Below are 19613 nucleotides of genomic sequence, written 5' to 3'. Positions count from 1 at the left end.
ACCCTTCAAGAACTGCGTCATCCTCTCTTGGCTTTGTGTCAACTAATCTGCTCCCAGTCTGCCCCACAGAATCTCCCAGCGCTGCCTGTGAAGCCCTCTACGACTTGTGTCAGCCTGTACGGCTTCTACTTCAGCCTCTACGGCCCTCTGCATCCTCTACGCTGGCTCCTACGGCCTCTACGCCAGAACTCCTAGGCCTGCGTTGTCTATCTCAGCACATGGTTGCCTCTCTGTTATGTATTCTTCAGCCTCCTGCTGACCTACCCCTCACTGCAACTAATCACTTGCTCGATTTCCTCAACAAACCTCACCTCAGAAAATCGAACTGACTGATCTCTCTCGGCTTTGTGTCAGCTAATTTGCTCCCAGTCTGCCCCACAAAATCTCCCAGCGCTGCCTTTGAAGCCCTCTACGACTTGTGTCAGCCTATACGGCTTCTACTTTAGCCTCTACGACCCTCTGCATCCTCTACGCTGGCTCCTACGGCCTCTACGCCAGACCTCCTAGGCCTGCGCTGTCTATCTCGGCACATGGTTGCCTCTCTATTATGTATTCTTCAGCCTCCTGCTGAACTACCCCTCACTGCAACTGATCACTTGCTCGATTTCCTCAACAAACCTCACCTCAGAAAATCGAACTGACTGATCTCTCTTGGTGTGTCTCCTACTGACCCTCAAGCCTCCTCTTATACTTTTCCTGTTGACGATTCAAAGGTCGAGATTAAGTCCTTAATCAACAGCTAAGATTAATACTGACCTGATCCTCGTCACTTAGAACTTTCTCGCTCATATTATATTCATACACATTAATATTTTAATTTTCCTAAGTTTAGACGTAAGAACTCATTAAAAATATTAATTATTTTAATATCTCTTGATCCGGGTGGAATTTCTCCAAATGATTTTTGGGTCTTGAAGATCTCATGTGCCTTAGCCTCTCCACCAAATTTCGTGGCTAGAGCACATTCGATGCTACCAAAAATCAACACTCCCTCTTAGCGAGGAATGTGCTCTAGCAATGCTTCACCATAGAAGCATCACATTGATCTTCCGCATCAGTCCTCTATGTTGCTTGGCCTGCTGTCCCACATCCACTACATTGTTGCTTCCTGTACTGCTACCCATGACACTGCCATTGCCACTGCTACATCTGTACTGCAACTCCCTCTCAAAATGTTGCATCATGTCGCCCATAGCACTGCCACTGCTAACTATTGCACTGCAACTCAGTTACTGAGAAGTAAGTAATTGACTTCAACCAAACACTGACATCTTGGCAATCTGGAAGCCCCGTGATGCTGAAGCTACCTCTGCCGCTATCCTGTGCTCCCTTTGTTGCCACTACGCTGCTGCAACCTCTTTTGTGCCTCTTGCATTGTTGCAACCTCCACTACACTGCTACAAACTTCTGCACTGGCACTGCCTTGTCGCTCCATCACACCTTGCTCCACCTGACACCTGTCATCATGATATTGTCGTTAAGGGCTCCCGTAGCCGTATGTGATCCAAGAGTTTGGGCACCTCAAGGATCCTGCCCCAGCATGTAATCCTCTCGACTACAACTCTATGTCTCCCCACCTCTTCTCTAGAGGCGCATGAGCACTCATGGCACAATCGTCATCAGCCTCGACATCCTTCTCCGCCTTTGCTGGAGCTGCCTTTGAGTCGGAAGCTTCTCCCTTGCCTTTCTTCCTGGGGCACTGAGATGCATAATGACTCAGCTCCCATAGTTGAAGCACTTGACCTTGGAGATATTTTTCTTTTTCCTCTCCTGAACCCCCTGTTGTCCCATAGATGCTAGAATTGCATCCTCCTCCTCTTTCTTGATTCGAACTCCCTTACCGCTACTCCCTACCATGGTCAATCTCCTGAGCTCTTCCTGTCGAAGAGTTGCCTACATCTCTTCCCAACTGGGGAGAGTCGCTCTACCCAAAATGCCTTGGACAAACGTCTCCCACTCCTCGAAGACTACATTCAGGGCAATCTTGACCATGAACTCTGGATCCAGTGTAGACCCCAGGGAAGTAAGCTGGTCGTCAATTCCTTGCAACTTGAGAAGGAATGGATTTATCTCCTCTCGTTTCTGCATCTGATATGACCTCAGCTGATTTTCCAATAACATCTTCCGCTACACGGAAGAGCCCTGGTATGAGGTGGTCAGTGTCTACGACATTTCCCTTGTTATGTTCTTCTCAACAATATATGGTATGTCATGATCCTTGACCCCGTCTAGAATCATGCATTTCGCCTTCGCCTCGGCCTCCTCATACTTCTCATTTGCATTTGGGTCAACTGGGACAACTACGGTTTTCAAGGCATAGTCCTTGATGCGATGTTTATCCAAGATTGCCAGGATCCTGGCCTTCCAGATGACAAAATTGGAAGCCCTGTCCAATGTGTCTTTATTCCTCAATCCGTCCACTGCCATCTCTACTCCTCTTTTTTTAGACTCCCTCTAATCTCGACTTCCCTCCTGGAAATCCTCCGGCCAACTGTCGAATCACTCCTCTCCAATCCTCCTTTGCCGCTGCAACTTGGATCTAGATTTCTTGGCTAGAAATCTGTCGAGGTAGTGCTTCCCTCTACCTTGGTTCAGTCCCCTTAGACATTGTTCTGCACAGACAGAAACAACGTCCCACCAGCTCCTCAAATCACAATCTGCACAACTCCCTTAGCCTCGACAACTGAAGAATCTGAGCCCTTCAAGCTCTACACAATCACAGCTTGGGTTGAATCTGCTCCTCCCGGCCAACTGCGTCAATCCTTCCTGGCTGAGAAAGATGATGTGGCTCTGTGTGAGCCTGTTCTGCCCCTCTTTGCCTTTGCGCTGGCCCTTCTCCTGGCTCAGAATGCTAACGCAAGCTCTGCGTCACCCTCTCAGCACTGAGTCACTCCTCCTTCTTGCCTCTTCAGCTTTGGAACAGCGTTGTCTCTCGGGAAAGCTGCTTCTCTGTTGCAAATTCTCAGGTTTCTTCAACTAGTGCCTTCAGTTCTCCTTGATCTGCAATCGCTCGAATACCATGTGAATATTTATGAATCTAACAAATCAAAAACCCCTACTGCAATTTCTGGTTTACTATCTCCTATTTGTTCTTTACATTAACAAGTTATTTAATTGCATAAACATCAAAGTAAACACAAATGCAGCCTTCACAGATATACAAATCATGCACTGAAGTAAACAAAAACAATAACACAAGGGACATCGTTATTTTTGCACAATCATCCCCAGAAAACCCAATGCGGGAAAACCAGTGCAGCATATATGAGGGTTTTATTATTAAGCAGATTTTTGAATACAACTAGGGTGCCATAAATGGCTCACCCTTCAGAGAATGTCCTCGGCAGTAGTACCTCTATCCAGAGACAGATATTTCGGCAAATCAGCAACTGGATGATCAATCCCACAGTGACTCTAGTTGTTCCTTGTGCTGGACAGCGAAAGCTGCTCCAAGCACTTCTCTGGAATTGCATCACCCTTCAGGAGTTGCGTCTCCCTCTCTCGGCTCTACGTCAGCCGATTTCCTCTCAATCTGCCCCACAGAATCTCACAATGTTGCCTCTGAAGCCCTCTACGACTTTTGTGTCAGCCGCTACGTCCTTTGCGTCAGCCTCTACAGCTTCTGCGTCAGCCTCTACAGCCCTCTGCGTCCTCTACATTGGCTCCTACAGCCTCTGCGTTGGCTCCTACGGCCTATGCGTCAACCCTCCTAGGCCTGCGCTGTCTCTCTTGGCACTTGGCTGCCTCTCTGCTATGTATTCTTCAGCCTCTTGCTGAACTACCCCTCGCTGCAACTAATCACTTGCTCGATTTCCTCAGCAAACCTCACCCCAGAAAATTGAACTGACTGATCTCTCTTGGTGTGTCTGCAACTGACCCTCAAACCTCCTCTTATACTTTTCCTGTTGATGATTCAATAGGCCGAGATTAAATCCCTAATCAACGGCTAAGATTAGAACTGGCTTGATCCTCGTCGCTTAGAACTTTCTCACCCATATTATATTAATACACAATAATATTTTAATTTTCCTAAGTTTAGACTTAGGAACTCATTAAAAATATTAATTATTTTAATATCTCTTCATCCCGGTGGAATCTCTCCAAACGATTTCTAGGTCTTGGAGATCTCATGTGCCTTAGCCTCTCCACCAAATTTCGTGGCAGAGAACATCCGATGCTACCAAAAATCAACGCTATGGATCAAGAGTGGAGAGAAGGAGAAGCGTGAATGGATTAGGGCAAATCCAGGAGGACCAAGTAGGAAGAGATTTAAAGGTCGAGTTTCCGAAGGGCAATTGATTTTATCTAGAGGAGGTCGAGTTGCTCAAGGGCCGAGTTTTCCCTAGTGTTCATCAGTGGCATGCAAAGACGACAGAGGTTGAGGAATTGGATGTGACAGCCCTGTCATTTTTCCAGTGTGAAATACATTGTAAATATGCCATGTATGTTAACTACAAAAAATGGGTTGAGTGGACACGGATTCCAAACACTGGGGAAGGTCACTTGCTTGGGTACCTGGAGATTTTCTAGCTGCAAGAAGGAAAATCTGAGTTGGTCATCTCAACTCTTGAAAGTTAGGTAGTGAAATTTAATGGCATGGTATTTTCAGAATTGATGGTTTTAAGAGTACGCAGGCCCATGCTTTCTTTGGCAAGTTCTACAAGGCATAAAAAAGGACAAGAAATTAAAAAGAATAGGGGGCAGGCAGCCAGCTGGTATGGTATGCTGGCCACCCACTGCAGCCAGCCAACCAACAGAAAAATCTGGAAATAATTCGACAGGTGCCCCCCTTCCTATTGGCTGGAAAGGTTGTGGCAGGAAAAGGTCACTATCAGAAGAAAGGCAGTAAAAATCATTCGAACCGCTAGAAGGGGATATTGGAATGGTTAGACAACAGGGGGGAGGGAGCCCAAGACAAGAGGGAGGACTCGAGCTGCAAAGGCAGCGCAACAGAGGAACTGCCCAGCAGCAAGGCAGTGAGAGAATCCGAGCTGCTGGAACAGCGTAGCAGTGAAGCAACAGAGGCTATTCGAACTGATGAAAGCGGGCAGTCATACAGTTGAAAAGAGAACTTAGAGCAAAAGATCCCTTAGTCTCTGGAATCTAGATCAGGGGTGACAGTTGCAAGTGAGAGCTTGACTGCAACTGTCTGTGGTTGGGTGGGAAGTCATTGTCCCAAACTCAGTTGCCAATAGCTCTTGAGATAAGTGTTTCTCATGTTTTTTATGTACGATGAAAATTTGTTTGCATTTCTGATTTGAAATGGTGCCACTGGCTGTGTGAGGTATGATATGTGATCGAAGTATTTACTCAGCTGTTTGGTATGGTTGATAGGCATTACTCTTGGAATGCATTGGATAGATGTAGTAGATTCATATTACAGAGTTGATTACAATTAGGTTGCTTGGCTTGGAGAATACTCCAATGGTGCTGCGCACATTGTCTATTTTATGGAAACCAACACGATAGTCTTTTCACGTACAGTGATATAACCATGATTTTATTGCGAGCTTCTGCTAGCTCTCATCTGCACATTTGAGTAGGAATAATGGAAAGTACTTCCCTGTCTATATTGGTCGGCTTGTCTTGTATGGTTGATTTTCCAAGATAAGTATGCCAGGAATTAGCATCTAAATTTCATCCTTCTCAACGTCAAGGCATAACTAAATCGGTATAAGTCTTGTTGACTGCAGTTTGTGTTCTTGGACTAGACAAAGCAAGGGTTTAAATGCATTCCTTGCTATTGTGTTCTTGTTGGACTGTTGATTGATGTTGCACTTGTTGCATGAATGGTTTATGGCTTCTTGTGCTAGAAAGGAAAGGATGTTTTGATTATGAATACCCATCCCAATGTTGTCTATAAGAAGAATAGTTGATCCTCTTAAGCTTATAAGCTTTAAACTTCTGAAGCATGCCTCCTTGGCACCGTGGCCTTACAAGCAGTGCCATTATATATGAAATTAAATACAAATGCCTGACTTAATGTTGTTGTATGAGGAATGGTTGGTTCCTTGAGCTTGAAGGATTTGTACCACATTATGGATCTTATGTCCTTACATTTTTCCTTTGTATCTTGGAATATCACTTATGATGTGAGCCTCCTTTGTCCCATAGACTAAGTGACCTTTTAGACATTTTTATAAATAAAATGTAAATTCAATTCTATTCTATTCAAATATTCTCTCACACACACAGACTTTGCACACACACTCACATATTTAGATGTATATGCATACAGTCTCCAGTTCATAGGTACATGGTGTCTGTGAAGCTCTCTTACCAACTGCCTGGGCAAAGCGAGGTCGTTCATCTGGTTGCAAACAAGAGCAAGCAAGGCCGAGGCGAATAACCAGGCAAGGTCTTAATTGAATATCATAACCATGCCAAAATACCAGGTGTGACCAGCTATCCAATTCCTGTGGTGAGAGAAAGTAGTATGTTTCCCTCCATCTGATCGTCTTCTTAACTAATGACATGAAATGTGAATAGTGCCCACTTGCTGCAACATAAAATCTTTCTAGTTCATCATCATTTAACCTGTAAAAATGATCATTATACATCATCAGTAATGGAGGAATCCACATTGCAGATTATTCAATACCAACTAGTCACTTATAATTATGACATGTTTATTTGTCCTAATCATACAGTGAAACTAATCAAAAAGATAAATACATATGTTTATATTATATTAAAAAAAAGTGTTTTCCCTTCACAAAACAAGAGAAGTAATATCCACTGTAAAAGTTCTATTCCATTTATTATGTTGAAATTTCGTTCTCTAAGTTCTCTGTACTTTATCCTACATTTAGTATAACAGGTTCCTTGTAACTTCTAGAGTATTTAGTATTTACCAATATAATAGAAGAAGTAAAAGAGATGGACTTTCATTAAAAACTTGTTCTTAACCTTAACAAGAAGGAAAATTCATATCAAACATCACAGAAATTATAATTCTCAAACTATAGCAGCTCAAAGAAATAAATGAACTGCCTACACTCTGGAGCATACTTATTAAGAATGGGTGTTCCCACCCCTAGATCCATTCCTTGAATATTCCAATCAATATAGGCCTGGGATATTTCTAAGTACACTACATAAACTTTATACTTTCTAGCGAAACTTCTGACCTCTAGATACATAGCTCCCTCCTGTTAACCTTTTCCAACGTCTTTTAATGTCTATAAAACTCTATAGTGACCATTCATTCACAACAAAGTGAAGTGACTTCATTTAGATGTTTGCTACAGCTAAAGTCTATTTTTTGTGCAAATCTATTTTTAGCACCAAGTTTAGCCTACGTGTTTCTCATGAATGAAAAATTGAAAAGTACAAAAAGCAGAAAATCTGAGAAACTATTTTAGATGGGTTACTCTACTTTAAGCTACATAAATGTCATACTTCTCTATTGATTCCTGTGCCATCTATAGTCAGGGATCTAGGATTCTAGATACATATTCTCCTCCTGTAAGCCTTGTTTTCTGTCTTTTAACGTCTAGAAAGCTCCATACTGAGCATGAATGGAATTTACAATAAAGTGAAGTGTATGCATGATGAGTACTAATAGTCTATTTCTTGTACAACTCTATTTCTAACACTGATTTTATCTTTAGTAATTCTTATGAATGAATAGCAGAAAAGCTGAGCAGCTAATTTAGATAGCAAGATGTACTTTAAGCAGGCAAGTAGACAGTGCAGAAGATCTATTTTTATCTCCACTACCAACCTTGAATTAATTTGGTATTACAATATATGTTATTGTGCAAGGAAAAAATACAATTTCAGAGATTTTCTCTCTTATTCTTTGTTTCCACAGGATACACTTATCAACACAACTTAAGTGCGCACTTATCATAAGGAACTCTCTGGTAGGGTACCTTGATAATGGGTTACTCTTTATATACCTAATATATATCAATGTTACACTTATCAGCAATATATTGCCATTCTTGCAGAAAATATCTTAAGGCAATATTATCAGCTAAAATTATCATGATAATTTCCAACAATATTGTAAGTCGACGTGAATTATCAGCTGGCCATATGACAGTCACCTTATAACTGGTTTTTGGGTTTTTTTTCTCCTTCATTTTACAAAAGTGACTGAGAGATTGAGATCTGAGGATATTGTGATCATTTTCCATCTGCTGTTTTGTTGCCATAAGCCGAGCAATTGTGGAGTGGGGATTTACTCCAATCTACCATACCCATATTCACAGGTATGTAGAAAAATTTATGCTTGTACTTTCATTGTTTTTTGAGATTTAATATAGGGTTCGTAAAATCCATTAGATATACCTCTTCTTTCCCATTTTTAATGGAAGATTTGACACTTCTGTAGCTATGATATTTTAATTGCAGCATTCTTTAAGTTTCATGTTGACTTGAATTTCCCCTTTTATTTTGTGCCATAGGTTTAAAACATTGATCAGTGCCCTACAAAATGCCAAAGCCATTGGACCCAATGGGGAAGTATGGTGAACCATATGAGGATCATAATACACTAAAGCTAAACTGCAAGCAATGTGGAATGGAAATGTTTTGTGGAATCAAGTGCTTGAAATACCACCTTGCCAAAATCCCAATACATGAAGCACATATTTGCCAAGCATCAACCCCAAAACATTGTCCATGTAGTGGCAGTTCCTCAGCATGCAGACCAGCTCAAGGAATATAGGAAGGAGATGGCGGAAGCGAAGCGATTGTCCTGGATAGTGTTGGAAATACTGAGAGGGGGGGTGAACCAGTGTTCCTTAGCAATTAGCACTTTAAAATCTTTTCAGAGCATTAGTTAATCTTCAATTATTATTAATTGTCGAAATTTCTTTTTTCCCACCCCGGTTTTCAGTTTCTCCTTCTTTCTCCCATATAGTTAAATGCCCTTTCCCATAACCATACATTTAACAAGCTGGAAAAAATAAATTTGCTGAAAACACAAATTCTGGAAATTTTACAGAATGCTGGAAATTGCAGAACTAAAAATCAGCAGTAATAAACAGCCATTAAAACACATTTAAACACTGAGATTTTTGGTCAATGTGACCCTGGAAAAACCCCCTACAACTCTTGGGGAAAACCAGTTTGAGAGCTCTTCTTTATTTCTGAAAATTGCCTTTTACAGTGAAAAATTTTCAACAAAAAATCAGCAAGCAAATTTACAACTTATCTCTTTTCCCATGCTTCACAGCAAACTGGAAATTACAGCAAACAGGACAGAAATAAATGTTGTACGGTCTCCTCGATTTTCGTGCCCACTTTCAGCATTAAATGTTGTTGTATGGCCCTCGTTTTGCATGCAGAAAAACCAGCAAACTGCTCCTCGATTTTTGTGCAAACCTCTCCTCGAAAATTGTGCCAAAATCTGCCTTTCACTGTGTGCTGAATCAGCTGTACAAATCTGCTCAACTGCTGCCTTGGAATGTGTGCCAAGCTGCTGTCTCCTTCTCCTCCCTGCTCAGAAATCTCTCTTGCTCTCTTGCTCTCCTTCTCCCAATCTGCTCATGAAAGAATTGAATCGAATGTGATCTTTTCCTCCTTTTCCTCCCTTAATATAACTCCAAATGACTTTTGGGTGACCCAAGTGACTTTTGGGTGATCTCTAAATCCAATGGCTGAAATAGATTTAGATCAATGGCTGAGATTAAATGCTCATTTAAATCTCACTTTTTATTTTTTAATTCACCCCACTTTAATAAAGACCCACTTAGTCATTTATTTCCAAAGTCACTTTTCCTTTCTAATTTTTCATTGACTTTATAAAGTCACTTTAAAATTAGACTTAGTAACTTTATCACTTAAAGTCACTTTTAAATTAGATTTAACTTTATAAAATTATAAAGTTACTTTAGGAGAAAAATTAAATTCTTTTGGACACTTTTCCCTAGGCCAAAGATCAAAGCCTAAGGGAACCACCTGTCCTCCGGTACCAAATTTCAACACTCCCTCTTACCGAGGAAGGTGTTCCTCACCACACCCATCTTGTCTCTGAAGTAGACATGCTTGCCCCGTGGTAAGGCTTTGGTAAAGATATCTGCAACCTGCTCATCAATGGAAATATACTCAAGCTTCACAACTCCCTTCTGAACATAGTCTCTGATGAAATGATATCTGATCCCGATATGCTTTGACCTGTCATGAAATACTGGATTCTCCGTGAGTTTAATGCAACTCTAATTATCACAGTAAATCACTAAAGGTCTCAACGGCTGACCAAATAAGCCAAACAACATCTTGCGAAGCCAGATAGCCTCACAACTAGCTAGACTGGCTGCCATATACTCTGCTTCCGCTGAACTCAGTGCTACTGACTGCTGCTTCCGGCTGAACCATGACACTACTGCTGAACCCAACCCAAAACAGCACCCTGAAGTGCTCTTCCTATCAGAAGCACAACCTGCCCAATCAGAATCAGTGTATCCTGCCAATCTCACTCCATCTCCCTGCCTGTAGTCCAAACCATAATCCACTGTCCCCTGCAAGTACCGCAAAATGTGTTTTACAGCCACCCAGTGAACCTTCCTAGGCTCACACATAAACTGACTCATCGTGTTGACTGCAAAACAGATATCTGGTCTAGTGTTGACCAAATACATCAAGGAACCAATCAGCTGCTTGTACAATGTGGGATCCACCAACTCGGAATCTGAAGCATGAAGCTTCTTCCAGTTGGTGATCATTGGTGTCGACATGGGTCTACAATCCTCCATGTGGAATCTGCTAAGGATGTCCACAATATACTTCCCCTGCCCCAGGAAGAAATGCCCCTCCTCCTGCCACACCTCCAAACCCAAAAAGTAATGCATCAAGCCGATGTCCTTCATCTCAAACTCCGTCGCAAGATCTCTCTTGCAGTGCTCTATGAGTCTCTCTGCACCTGTAATGATCAAGTCATCCACATACAGCACCAGAATGAGAGGCTCCTCACCAATCACAATAAAGTAAAGGTTCGGATCTGCCTCACTCTTTGTGAAACCCATCCCCTGCAAATATGTATCTATCCTAGAGTACCAAGCTCTGGGAGCTTGCTTCAGGCCATAAAGGGCCTTCTTCAGTCTGCACACATGGGACTCCTTCCCATGCACCTCAAAGCCCTGTGGCTGCTCAATGTACACCTCCTCCTGTATGAAGCCATTGAGAAATGCGGTCTTCACATCCATCTGGTGGATCTTCCAACCCATCTCTGCTGCTGTCGATATAATGGAGCGGATCGAAGTATATCGAGCCACGGGAGCGAAGGTCTCTTCATAATCAACTCCCTCTACCTGAGAGAACCCTCTAGCCACAAACCTCGCTTTGAATTTCTCAATGCTGCCATCTGCAGCATGCTTTACCTTGTAAAGCCATCTGGAAGTAACCACGGATTTGCCCTCAGGCCTCGGCACCACCTCCCAAACATCATTCTTCATGATAGAAGAATACTCCTCCTGCATGGCCTCTCTCCAGATCTGCTGGCTAGCTGCCTCCTCATAGCTAGAAGGCTCAGAGTCAAGGATGTTGGTAACTATCGCCATATAGCTACAAAACCTCTCAGGTGGTCTACTCTCTCTGACCGGCCTCTTCGGCTCAGCAACAGATGTGGCATCTCTCAAGGTGTCCTGAAGCCACTTGGGCTTTCTCTTCCCTGAGCATGCTTCTCCCATAGGAGAATGAAACTCCTCCTCCTCATCACCATCAGTAGCCTGAACTCCTGACTGTCTGTCTGCTGTCCTCCTGCCTGCACCTGAACCTGTAGAAGCTGAGGTACCGTGTGAACTGTCCATCAATGGACTCCCTAGTGAACTGCTCTGCATGCTGCCCGGAGCACCACCCCTCTGGCTCGGCGAGCCACTGCTCACTGACGGACCTGACATCCTCATAGATGTACCTCCGGATCCTCCTGATCCCTGCCCACTGGATCCCTGCGACTGACTCAACTGCTGCTGAGGGTCTGGCTGATCCAAATACTCTAACTCCCGTGACCTCCTAAAGGCCCTGTCCTCCTCGAACTTCACATCCCGTCTGACAACAACTCTCCTTTGTGCAGGAATGTAAATCCGAAAGGCCTTTGAGGTCTTACTGTAGCCCACAAAGATACCCTTCTCTGCGGTGGGCTCTAGTTTGGTCCTCTTCTCCTTGGGTATATAGGAGTATGTAATGCATCCAAAGATATGAAGATGACCAATATCAGGCTTCTTCCCAGAGAAAGCCTCCTCCGGAGTCATGTGCCCCAAGGCACGATGCGGACTCCTATTCTGCAAGTAAACAGCTGTGTTGCAGGCCTCTGCCCACAAGAACAATGGCAACCCCTGATCATGTAACATGGCTTTGGCAGCCCCTATGATGGATCTGTTCTTCCTCTCCGCAACCCCGTTCTGCTGGGGGTTGTAAGGAACAGTGAACTCCCTCCTAATGCCTGCCTCCGCACAATAGTCAACAAACTCTCCAAGGGTGTACTCTCCTCCATGTCCGACCTCAAGGACTTGATCTTTCGACCTGTCTGAGTCTCCACAAGAGCTCTGAACTCCTGAAACCACTTGAAGATCTCACTCTTGGTCTTCAAAAAATAAATCCAGGTCCTCCTGGAGTGATCATCAATGAATAAAACATAGTACTCATATCCACTCAAGGAAACATGAGACATCCGACCACTCACATCGGAATGAATCAAATCAAGTATCCCCGTCGCTCTGTTGTCACTGCTGGGAAAAGGGGATTTGGCAAATTTGCCCATCGCACAACCTCTGCAAGTATCAAAGTGATCAGTACTGAAATCTGGCACACCTGTAGTGATCTCCCGCAATGTCCTCAAGGCTCCATGATACATATGTCCCATCCTGCGGTGCCAAATCTCACACAGCTCAGAACTGCTAGCTATGCTGTCGGTACTACTGCTCAATGCCAAAAGGGGCTGGAATGCAAACTTGTACACCTTTGCATGGCGTACACCTATCACTCTAGTTGAATCAGCTGGAGTGCCCCTGGGATACATCAACACCTGTCCTCCCCTGAACAGTACCTCATATCCTCTGTCCTCCAAAGCTGAGACGGATATGAGGTTCTTCCTCATCCCTGGCACATAAAGAACCTCTGACACCTTCAAGGGAGGTTTGGACTCCCTCTGAAATGTCACTGTCCCCACCCCGACTGCTCTAACAACTCTGTCATCACCGAGTACTACCTCAATATCAGTGCCACTCTCTAAAAGCTCTGAGAAGTACTCACGGACTCCTGTCATATGACGTGAAGCCCCACTGTCCACATACCAGATACCTGAAGATGCTCCGCTAATCGAGGGAAAAGCATGCTCCCTCTGAACCTGTGTGGCAGGTGATCCTGCACTAGAGGACTCACATGTAGTGAACGCAAACTCTCGGTCAAAACGACCAGCAAAGTCCTCAATCTCTGCTGAAGCTGCCACGTCCTGGTTCTTCCCCTTCTTCTTTTTCTTCTCCGGACACACAACTGCATAGTGTCCCATCTTTTGACAATTCCAACACTTCACCTTGGAATAGTCCTTCTGTGTGTTCCCCTGTTTACCTTTGCCTTTGCCTTTGCCCCCACCACTGCTTGTGGAAGCCTGCTTCTTCCCTTTGCCTTTCTTGCCTCCTGCCACCAGTGCTACATCCTCATCCTGCTCAACTGGCTTGGCTGCCCCAAGCTGACCTTTCTTGATCTCTGTCTGAATGCAATCATCCCAAAACCTCTCCCATGTGGGAAGGGTCACACGTGCACAAACCCCATCAGCAAAGTTCAACCATGAACGGGGGAGGCCATTCACTGCAATCCGCACCAACTCAGTGGGTGGAATGGCCTCTCCAATCGCTGCCAACTCATCTCTCACATTAGTAATCTTTGTGAGATATCCAGCTGCACTATCATTACCCATCTTAATGTTCTTCAGCTTCTCCTTCAGGACCATCTTCCGATTCTCATTGGTACTCTGGTAGAGATTGGACAATGTTGTCCACATCTCATGGGCATTGCTCTTTCCTCTCACATGAGGAATGCAATGGTCTTTGATTCTGTCTAGAATCAGCCTCTTACCCTTGTTGTTCTTTTTATTATAAGTTGTCAACTGAGTAGCATCAATAGGCACAACAACAGGGTTCTGTTTGGTATGCACCATGATATCCCAGACTTCTGCCTCCTCAAAGATACTCTGCATTTTCTCCTTCCAAACGCTGTAATTTATATGCCCATCCAGCCTATCCTCCACCCTCAATCCCAATGACATCCTGCTGTCCTAAAACTGAAAAATAGCACTGCTGTAGTAAAGATAAAACTGTTGTTTATGAAAAAATCAGCTTGCTGGAATTTTCTGAGTGAAAAATCAGCAACTGTAATTTTTCCTTTTGCTGTCCCAAACTGCCCTTCAGCACTCAAGCTCTGATACCATGTAGAAATTTTTGTTTTCCCACCCCGGTTTTCAGTTTCTCCTTATTTCTCCCATATAGTTAAATGCCCTTTCCCATAACCATACATTTAACAAGCTGAAAAAAAATAAATTTGCTGAAAACACAAATTCTGGAAATTTTACAGAATGCTGGAAATTGCAGAAATAAAAATCAGCAGTAATAAACAGCCATTAAAACACATTTAAACACTGAGATTTTTGGTCAATGTGACCCTGGAAAAACCCCCTACAACTCTTGGGGAAAACCAATTTGAGAGCTCTTCTTTATTTCTGAAAATTGCCTTTTACAGTGAGAAATTTTCAGCAAAAAATCAGCAAGCAAATTTACAACTTATCTCTTTTCCCATGCTTCACAGCAAACTGGAAATTACAGCAAACAGGACAGCAATAAATGCTGTACGGTCTCCTTGATTTTCGTGCCCACTTTCAGCATTAAATGCTGCTATATGGCCCTCGTTTTGCGTGCAAAAAAACCAGCAAACTGCTCCTCGATTTTTGTGCAAACCTCTCCTCGAAAATTGTGCCAAAATCTGCCTTTCACTGTGTGCTGAATCAGCTGTACAAATCTGCTCAACTGCTGCCTTGGAATGTGTGCCAAGCTGCTGTCTCCTTCTCCTCCCTGCTCAGAAATCTCTCTTGCTCTCTTGCTCTCCTTCTCCCAATCTGTTCATGAAAGAATTAAATCGAATGTGATCTTTTCCTCCTTTTCCTCCCTTAATATAACTCCAAATGACTTTTGGGTGACCCAAGTGACTTTTGGGTGATCTCTGAATCCAATCGCTGAAATAGATTTAGATCAATGGCTGAGATTAAATGCTCATTTAAATCTCACTTTTTATTTTTTAATTCACCCCACTTTAATAAAAACCCACTTAGTCATTTATTTCCAAAGTCACTTTTCCTTTCTAATTTTTCATTGACTTTATAAAAATCACTTTAAAATTAGACTTAGTAACTTTATCACTTAAAGTCACTTTTAAATTAGATTTAACTTTATAAAATTATAAAGTTACTTTAGGAGAAAAATTAAATTCTTTTGGACACTTTTCCCTAGGCCAAAGATCAAAGCCTAAGGAAACCACCTGTCCTCCGGTACCAAATTTCAACATTCATGTTTATGCAGCAATAACAGTAAATAAAAGAACACAATAGACACAAGAATTTTAGGTGGAAAACCCCCTCCGGGTCAAAAACCACCGAACGTTTTTTTAATAAATTCCTTAATCTTTAGCCCCAACTGAAATGAAAGCAACAACTTCCTAGAATTCTAGAAAAGCATTCTTCTCCAACTCCCACTAGAAGGACGCCCAAATGCCCTGGTTTCTCAGTAATCAACTAAATGGATGCCCCAACACCCTAGCGAGCCACAACTCGCCCTAGCACCACCCTACCACCCTAAAGTGTTCACAAGCCCCAACCTGTAGGCGACTTCATTCACCTGCCTAGCACCACCCTACCACCCTATAAAGACAAAAATTAAATGCAAAAGTGTGGACTCCCGCACCAGGGACAATGATCCACAATACAATTGATTTAGAATAATTTTGACCGAACACCCAATCACATTATGACCTGCAACCCAACCACAACATCATTCCCAATAGAGACTCCTATACCTCCCAATAATGCCTTTTCGACTCTAGTCAGATTGACTCTTTTACAATAATGACCCTTCCAATGATGACACTTTTACAAATGACTCTTTTACAACTTTACAATAATGACTCTTGGCCTTGACACTTCTTCACAATATACGGATGGTTGTCAGGTCTTCAAAGGATGCTTGGTTGCAATGCTTCCTTTGATTTGATACTTCTGCTCTTGAATTCTTGCTTGAAGTTGTACTTGAATCTTCTTCTACCTGCATGCAAAATTTGCCCGGCGAAACTAATCCCAAAACAAAACAAAATACCCTTCAACTTACCTCTACCTCCAAAACACATGTAAGTGCATAATAATGAATAAATACAAATTATAATGCGTACCTGAAGTGTGCTTGTCACTTTTGTTGTTGACTCGTTGCAATAGTAGAAAAATACTCCCACTCTTGATATAGGCCTGGACTCTATGCAAGACTATATCCAAAACTGACCTAAAGATATATACAATAAAAATTGATGACAGACCCTAGACTTGTGATGGACCAAGTTCTAAGTACGACAACAGAGACCATTCCATCAACTATGACAAGACAAGTAACATGAACTTACAACAACATATAGATTTAGCAAACTTGGTGTAGCATCAAGAATATGTAGCATAAAATGTGTTGTATCAAGAATAGGACATCCGAAAAACTAATTGTGACATATAGAGACATAGAGATATAACAGAGACACTGTATATACTTACGTTGTCCTACAAAAACATATGTCAGAGATGATACTCAAAATTCAAACGTAAACACTAATCATACATACCTTGATATAGGAGACTTACCCTTGACTGTTGATGTGTGGTCCTTACTGCAGTGATCCTTGAGTGCATGTTTCTTCTTTCCTTCTAGGAGCTCGATATTGAATCTATTGTACCTATGTAATTTCGAATCTCCAGGGTTTGAAATTTCGTCCTATGGGAGCCCTTTGAGTCCTCTTTCCAACCCCACAGGTCTGATCAAGATTGGATTCTTCAAGAAAGAGTTATGCACAATCTCCCATGATGACCTAATTATCGACTAGTTCAGTAGAGCGAACTTGTACGAAGTGCCACGTGTCATTGTTGCGACCTTTGGTCCCGAAAACGCTACTCAACAAACTACAGTTTGTTCTCTTTCTATGACCATTTACGAAATTTGAATCCAATGCTCAGAGAGAGTTATGATGATTTTCCCAACGTCACCTGTTTGACATGCAATTCGGGAGCCTCCAAAAACCCTAACTTTCTCAGATCATATCTCCGAAAATATAGAGAACCAAGATCTGAAATTCGGTCACGAGGTTCATCAAGATTTCGACTCAAATGGGTTTTAATTTCAGCTTCTGAAACTTTGCAGACAACAAAAATATAAAATAAAGAACAAAAAAAAAATTAAAATAACAAAAAAAAATATTATAGCAAAAATGCCACGATGCCCTGTTTGAAGCCACGAAATACCTACTAGAGGAGGATATGAGGGTCATTATTTATATGAATGTCTTGAGTTCAAAGGGTCCTCACTAAGTGAACGTTGGAGGGTTTTAGGAGCAATTTTTTTATTAATTATTGACTATTCAATGACCACAACCAGTTACGAGTGCCATGCCACAACTCCATAGGGTTTTAGCCACTAACTGGGGTCACTAAATCAAACATGAATATCTCTCAAACCGTGATGACTTGTTTGAAGCCACGAAATCCCTACTAGAGGAGGATATGAGGGTCATTATTTATATGAATGTCTTGAGTTCAAAGGGTCCTCAGTAAGTGAACGTTGGAGGGTTTTAGGAGCAATTTTTTTTATTAATTATTGACTATTCAATGACCACAACCAATTATGAGTGCCATGCCACAACTCCATAGGGTTTTAGCCACTAACTGGGGTCACTAACTTCAAACATGAATATCTCTCAAACCGTGAAGAATTACTTGGTGTACCATATATCAACAGAAACATCTCAACGAGCAGAATACATCTAGATGATCCTTGACTTGGAATAGAGTAAGTTGTCAAGTCAAAATGCCCATGAAAGATCGGGGTAGCCCTTGGTGCTGCTTGGGTTGACATTAATGACAACCACTGATCAACAATCTCCCCCTTTGGCATTGATGGCAACACAAGTACTCCCCCTGCGATCATGACACTTCTTCCTACTACCTTCTCTCCCCCTTTGTCATCAATGGCAAAGGTTAACCCCCCCTGACAAACAGCCATCCTGTGAACATGTACACACCTCCACTACCCCTTTCTACTCGAGTAGATAAGAGAAAGAGTCTAATGAAAACTTGGGAGAATCCCAAGCTTTTGGTGAAGATACTCAAATGCTTCACGAGGTAATTGTTTGGTAAAGATGTCAGCAATTTGTTCCTTTGTGCCAACATATTCAAGCTTGATATTCCTTTCGGCGACCTGCCCTCTGGCAAAATGATATTTAATCGGAATGTGCTTTGTTTTGGAATGCATCATAGGATTCTTTGAGATATTGATGGCGCTGGTGTTATCGCAAAATATGGGAATAGGCTCATCAAACTTGAATTGAAGATCTTGCAAAGTTTGCTTCATCCAAAGAACTTATGCACAACAAGCTGTTGCTGCGATATATTGTGGATAACGAGATTGAAGACTGCTTTTTCTTTAACCATGAAACAAGACAACCACCTAGATAGAATGTTGCTCCACTGGTACTCTTACAATCATCAACACTTCCTGCCCAATCTGCATCTGTATAAGCTTGGATAACCAGATCATTTCCTTTGGGATACCATAAACCATATTCCGTTGTGCCCTTAAGATATCGAAGAATTCTTTTGATGGCAATAATATGAGATTCTTTTGGTGCTGCTTGGAATCTTGCTACTTGTCCAACTGCCTACATCACATCAGGCCAGGAGGCTGTCACATATAGGAGACTACCAATCATGGATCTATACAATCTTTGGTCCACATCCTTTGACGAATCTTCTAAGCTTAACTTGCAACCTGTTATCATGGGGGTAAGGACTGGCTTGCAATCTTCCATCTAGAATATTTTGAGCATTTCCTTGATGAGCTTGGTTTGATATATGAATATTCCTTTATCCTACTGAGAAATTTGAAGCCCCAAAAAGTATTTCAATTCGCCAATCATAGACATTTCAAACTCACTTTGCATTTTTGTAGCAATTTTTTTTATTAATTATTGACTATTCAATGACCACAACCAATTATAAGTACCATGCCACAACTCCATAGGGTTTTGGCCCACTAACTGGGGTTACTAACTTCAAACATGAATATCTCTCAATCCGTGAAGAATTACTTGGTGTGCCATATATCAACGGAAACATCTCGACAAGTAGAATACATCTAGAAGATCCTTGATTGATAGTAGAGTAAGTTGTCAAGTCAAAATGCCCATGCAAGATCGGGGTAGCCCCTGGTGTTGCTTGGGTTGACATTAATGATAACCACAGATCAACAAATGGAGTTCGAGATCATTTAGTCTCTATTAATTTTAGGTATGTTCTATGCTGAGAGCAAATTTACTTCAATTTTCCATATTAGCTCAATATCAATTCCAGATTAGCAATCACATTTAGCATGATA

General features: G+C 42.2%; 1 protein-coding gene across 3 annotated transcripts in view; it reads right to left on the bottom strand.

The window, feature by feature from the left end:
* Positions 1–19613, bottom strand: part of LOC149151012 (SEC14 cytosolic factor family protein / phosphoglyceride transfer family protein) — a 232206-nt gene that overhangs the window by 159186 nt on the left and 53407 nt on the right. For all 3 annotated transcript variants that reach the window (XM_089446003.1, XM_089446002.1, XM_089446004.1), the window contains one exon: positions 6281–6537. In XM_089446003.1, coding sequence (XP_089302129.1) covers positions 6281–6537 — 257 coding nt within the window. The remainder of the gene's footprint in view (positions 1–6280; positions 6538–19613) is intronic.

This window comes from Pinus tabuliformis, chromosome 9 (genome assembly GCF_031772625.1).
Source record: "Pinus tabuliformis cultivar Carrire ecotype Pingquan chromosome 9, CPIR1, whole genome shotgun sequence".
Classification (NCBI taxonomy): Eukaryota; Viridiplantae; Streptophyta; class Pinopsida; order Pinales; family Pinaceae; genus Pinus; species Pinus tabuliformis.
Note: the sequence above shows the minus strand (reverse complement) of the source record. Positions and strands in the feature narration are given on the sequence as shown.